General features: G+C 45.7%; 1 protein-coding gene across 1 annotated transcript in view; it reads right to left on the bottom strand.

Annotated features, from left to right (window-relative positions):
- Positions 1–289: 289 nt before the first annotated feature.
- rhbg (Rh family B glycoprotein) overlaps positions 290–6113 on the bottom strand; it is a gene marked incomplete at both ends in the record, with an annotated part of 14039 nt that continues 8215 nt past the window's right edge. The window contains 5 exons of the mRNA XM_080540406.1: positions 290–364; positions 1200–1273; positions 1743–1864; positions 2794–2927; positions 3244–3381. Coding sequence (XP_080396532.1) covers positions 290–364; positions 1200–1273; positions 1743–1864; positions 2794–2927; positions 3244–3381 — 543 coding nt within the window. The remainder of the gene's footprint in view (positions 365–1199; positions 1274–1742; positions 1865–2793; positions 2928–3243; positions 3382–6113) is intronic.

Here is a 6113-nt window from a genome sequence, read left to right as displayed (position 1 = left end):
TGGCTGCTTCTGACCCAGATACAGCCATTAGCATACACGGAGCTTACAGCAGTGTTGGCAGCAGTGCTTATCAAAGGAAAGGCATACACAAGGATGTGCTGCAGAATCCTGTTCAATCTACTGTTTGTGCTTGGGAAGTTGAAACTGTGTGTGTGCGTTTGTGTGTGTGTGTGTGTGTGTGTGTGTGTGTGTGTATGTGTATGTGTGTGTGAATGCGTGCGTGCATGCGTGGATGCATGCATGCGTGCGTGTGTGTGTGCGTGTGTGAGTGTGTGTGTGTGTGTGTGATTTAAGAGCTGAGCTTCTCTGACTCCTCTGTCCTCACAGCAGCCAGCTCTTCATGCGGTTCCTCCTCTCCTGGCAGCTAAGAAGTGTGAAGAGGAGAGAAGCGTTAGATTCTGGTAGCGATGAACATTGTTATCCATAAACATTCTCAAAGTGAGGGTCGCTAATTTCAACAAATTCCTTAATCGTTCACAATTAGTGGGCCTCACACACAAGCCCCCTGCCTCTCTTTGACCCTGACTGACCCCCCCCCCCAACCCCCCTTGTCACACACAGACACACACACACACACACACACACACACACACACACACACGCACACCACACGCACACACATACAACTGACAATGTAATCTATATTAGTTACAGCAACATATTAGTTACAGTACATACTCTTATTTACAGACTTCATAATTATTGTTCTACTGCCCCTTTCAGTCATTGTCTTTTTATTAATTTTTTGCTTATATAGTGTTGTTAATTGCAATTGTTGTTTTTTCATTATATTTATATTATATGATATATTATTATATTATTATTTATATCCTATGCACCAACCACACCAAGTCAATTTCCTGCATGTGCGAATATACTTGGCAAAAACAAGAATTATGATTATGATTATGATTATACAGGCATTGCCAGGGTGAATTTGCTCCACCTGCTGGTCATATATGACTGTGTCACATCACAGTTTACACACAGCCATTGGAGTTTGGTAACCATTGCAAGTACACCATCTAGCGGCCATATATATATATATATATTACACATCATTTGAATATGCCCTTCACTTGCTGTCATTGACACTTGACATGCATATGCAAGTCTGTGTGTGCTGTAGGACCATAGGGTTAGCATTAGCCTCATCCATTGAAAGTGAAGGCAGTGCTAGCCTCGTAGCGACACTTTACCTCCCAGTAGAGGCCATCCTCAAAGCAGACGGTGTCAGGTGGAGTACCATAGATGGGCAGCTTCAGGATGAAACCTGTGCAACAAAAACACATGATTGCATTAGATTACTTTGACAGGCAAAGGCTGGACAAGAGAGAAGGTCTATGCACTGCTATCTGTAGGAAGAACGTGGATAGATGCATATGACACAACCAAATGTTCAAGTTTATTGTTACATCCCGTTACACAAGTATAAGAGAGTAACATTCTTAGCATTACAATACAAGGTGCTTACCCAATATAATGAAAACACAACAATACATAAAGAAATAAACGGTAATATAAGGAAATGATTAGTACAGGAAATAAGAGACATAGTAGAAGACAGAGACTAGCGTAGCACAGTAGAAGAAGAGAGTAGATTAAAATGAGACGGATTAAGAGAATGCTAAGCTAAAAAGGTACGTCGATCACTTTTAAAGACTGACGCCCTCAGCTCCTCTTTTTAAACGTACCCCATTCGTACCCCACTTTCTGCCCCCCCCCCCCCCCCCTCCACCTACCGACGATGAGGCCCCCCCCGAGGGCGATGCCCAGGGTCACAGCCAGGGAGATGGCCTGGCGCACGCCCTGGAACGAGGCGTCCACCTCCCCAGAGTGGATGTCAGGGAACACGTCCTCCATCCTGAAACATAGGAGAGGGGGGGGGGGGGTTAAAGGTTAAAGGTTAAAGATGCCACAGCAGGGGCGTTTGGTGGTGTAGCACACTAATGCACATAGCACATAACATAACCGCAAGGTGCCTGGTTCACTTCTGGCCATCGACATATCCTGCATGTCATCCCTCCTCTCTCTCTCACCCATCCTTCCTCTGTCAATCGCTACTGTCTCTATCCCATTATAAAAAACAGAAATGCCCTAAAAAACATATATATATATATAAAAATTAAATAAAGATGGCACTGCTGGTGTTGAACTGGTGTGTGTGTGAATGCTCTACACCTGGTGTGTTACATGATTAATCATCTGGAGATAAAGATGCCTTTGGTTCTCTGTGCATCTCTGTGGCTGTTGGTGCTAGCTATGCTAAGGTTGTGGGTTCAATTCCCACTGGGACCATACTTCAAATGTATGGACCTACAGCCAAGTGGCATGGCTTTTAAAATGAAGACACTGTTGACCTGTTGCAGTAAGGGGTGCTCTAGTACTACAGATCGTCATCAAACGGTGGTGTGGACGCTCTTAAACTGCTCTATTCTCGGTGCTGTGTCAACATGTTTCAATTCAATCTCACACCAGTAGAGGGCACTGTTCAACTTATTACTGCCTTGCCTGTGCAGAGTTGTGAAACCCTAATCTGTTTCAAGATGTCGCGGGAGTAAAATGTTGAAATTCTGGATGGACCACCACCATTAACTTTTTCCCAGCCGACCACTGAGGCAAAACCAACTTGGTTGTCTCACATTACATCACACCTATCCATCAAGGCGCTAATCACCATCTTATAAAACACAGGAATCATAAGCATGTTTTTCAGGCGCACCAAGTCATCCACATTGTAGGATAGAGCTCCTCTGTCAAGACCCCTGACCCCTGACCCCCGACCCCACTCACCCATCACCATAGATGTCCTTGGTGGCGCAAGCGGCAGTGACGGCGCCGACGATGGCCCCCAGGACACCAGGCATGCCGTGGAGGTTGTGGATGCCGCAGGTGTCCTGGATCTTTAGCTTGTCCTCCAAGATGGGCTGAGAGGGAGGAGACAGGAGAGGAGGGGAGATGAGTGGGGGATTTAGAGATGTCACAGTGTGTGTGTGTGTGTGTGTGTGTGTGTGTGTGTGTGTGTGACAGTGTGTGTGTGTGTGTGTGTGTGTGTGTGTGTGTGCGTGTGTGACAGTGTGTGTGCGTGTGTCTGAGTGAGTCTCCAACATACGGCCTCCGACCAGTATCATATGAGTTGGCGCTTGAGTATCTGTATGTATATCTGCCTCACACACACAGTCACAATACACACTTCAGCCTGGAGAGCTGTCTGAGAGAGGTGAGACTAGGTGTGCTCTTTACCGAGAGGAACTTGAAGCCCAGCGTGGAAATGGCTCCGGCCAGGAAGCCCACGATCATGGAGCCATAAGGAGTGAGCATCATCTCGCCGGCGGTTCCCACGGCAACCCCACCAGCCAGGGCAGCATTCTGGATGTGAACCTTAATAAAAATAAATTAAAAATAAATAAATTCAACTTTATTCACCATATGCGGTGCACTAGAAACATGACTTGGTATTCTCCATGCTGAACAAGCTACAGTACATACAACAAGACGACAACACAACAATACTCAATATATACAGTACCAATACGAGTGAATAAATATACTGTACAACTTAGTGCAAAAACATGTAAAGTGCAAGGTGCAATGATCAGGAGTTATTGAGGAGGGCCATGGCTTTGGGGAAGAAACTGTTCAAGTGGCCTGATGTTTTTGACCTGATGGCCCTGTACCGCTGTCCAGAAGGGAGTAATAAATACATTTTAAAAAGGGGGAGGGGTAAGTGTAGAATCAAAATGGTGCACGGAGCAGTGCTCTTTCATGTCACCATCACCACCTCTCGGGCATGCAGAGTGAAGGAATCATGTCAGCTAAACATCTTTGAAACCCTGTTGAAATTGTCACAAACCCGAAGGTAGTGGCAAAAAAGGGCGTCCACACACATGTATTTAAATTATACAACTTATGTTTTATTCTAGTAAAGAAGCAAAATAACCTAAATGATATATGTATAGGAATATGGATAAGAATAAGTAGTGTATGCCATGAGTGAATGGGTGTAGAATGTATGTTGTATGTGTAAGGGGTGTATGCATGTATGTAGTGTAAAACTAAGAGGGCCCAAAACCTCGGTACCCCGAGACCTCACCAAAACCCTGGTACCCCGAGACCTCACCAAAACCCCTAAAGGAACCAAAGTCAGAGGAAGAGAGAGTGAGCCGAGGATACTCCCACAATATATAACTTCAGCTCCCCAAACCCAGGTGACACTATTTAGCCTGACTCTGTCAAGTTTCCCAAAGGAAACAGCAACAGCCAATAGGCAGGCAGAGTGGGAGGCGTCACAACATACACATACATTTTTTTTTACCAAGAAGCTTAGTGGTGTAGCACACTAATGTACATACCACATAATTGCACGGTTCCTGGTTTCATTTCCGAACCACGACAACATCTTGCATGTCATCCATCTTTCCTGTCAATCTCTACTGTCTCTATCCCAATAAAGCAGAAATTCCCTAAAATGTCATATGCAAAGGTGGAATGGTAAAAAAAAAAAAACTACACTTATATAGCGCCTTATTCCAAAGCGCTTTACAACGGCCTCTCATTCACCCATTCACACACCAATGGCGGCAAGCTACCATGCAAGGTGCCGGCCCGCTCATTGGGAGCAATTTGGGGTTCAGTGTCTTGCCCAAGGACACCTCAACACATGGCCAGACAGGGATCGAACTGCCGACCTTGCGATCATTAGATGTCGTCTCTACCTCCTGAGCCACAGCTGCCCTGAATAGGTCAAAACGGGTCAGATTGCCCTCTACCACCATCAACCTCCACTGTTATCATAACGATCAGGTCAGCTGACATGCTCTACCACCATCAACCTCCACTGTTATCATAACGATCAGGTCAGCTGACATGCTCTACCACCATCAACCTCCACTGTTATCATAACGATCAGGTCAGCTGACATGATGACAGACGCCTCCACTCCCTCCATTGTACAGAAAAGTCACCTGACGCCTGATTCCAATCTGAACAGGTATGTGCCATCTTGATGCCACTATTTTGCATGACTACATCACATGATACACCTGTCGAAGATAGTAACTATGGCTGCCATGCTCTGACATGCCTTTTTTTGGAATGCTTCCGATCTAGAATCTTAAAGATGATATCTTGTGAGAAAGTTTCGTTGAGGTTCAAGAATGTATGATCCAACGCAGTAGAATGCATGCCGGGGCGCTGACTATGGCCGACACTGTGCCGAGAGCAAGAAATAGGATAGGATAATTACATTTACATTTTTGAGATATTTATTCAAAGAGACTTACAACAAATACTAAGTAAGTGAATCGTCTATCCATCAGTCATCGTAGGAAATAGCAATCTATGCCAAAACCAGGGGCCAATGGGAACTACAATGCTAGGAGAAGGACCGTGAACTTAAAAGCAGTATGGTAATTGATCTACCCTGTGTTGGAAATGTACAATATTCTGTGCCCAGAATTGAATACAGTACACAGAATCGTACCTAGTACACAGAATCGTACCCAGTACACAACATCAGATGCTAGGGAAAGGGGGGGCCTGTAAGACTTGTAGCTTCCAAGGCCAAATTCCATTGCAAGTCTGCAATGACACTCCCAGATTCTCCCAGGGAGAGAGATAACATGCTAGCTTGAAACACAATTTCTTTGTAACCTAAAGTATCCTCTCCAAAAGACGGTCGACCTTCGGATCTCTGTATTTCATCTCATTGCAAACCTGAACACTATGGTGTTGCTGCGGAAGAAGGGATCACACAACTATCTCACACTTGTCCCTCTGGTGGTAACCCAGGTGGGGTGAGCGCAGTGGAGGCTGGTGGTAACCCAGGTGGGGTGAGCGCAGTGGAGGCTGGTGGTAACCCAGGTGGGGTTAGCGCAGTGGAGGCTGGTAACCCAGGTGGGGTTAGCGCAGTGGAGGCTGGTGGTAACCCAGGTGGGGTTAGCGCAGTGGAGGCTGGTGGAGGGAGAAATCGGAGGACAGGATCGTTGGAATGCGTGGAATAGAATAAGGAATGGTATCATTCTGTCTAGCATTAAAAATGAGCCCATCCTCCGATTTCTACCTCCTCCAGGCTCACCTGGATTTGCGCCATATTGATTCCACTTCCCCAACCT

The sequence above is a fragment of the Nansenia antarctica genome (genome assembly GCF_963989245.1).
Source record: "Nansenia antarctica genome assembly, chromosome: 10".
Classification (NCBI taxonomy): Eukaryota; Metazoa; Chordata; class Actinopteri; order Argentiniformes; family Microstomatidae; genus Nansenia; species Nansenia antarctica.
Note: the sequence above shows the minus strand (reverse complement) of the source record. Positions and strands in the feature narration are given on the sequence as shown.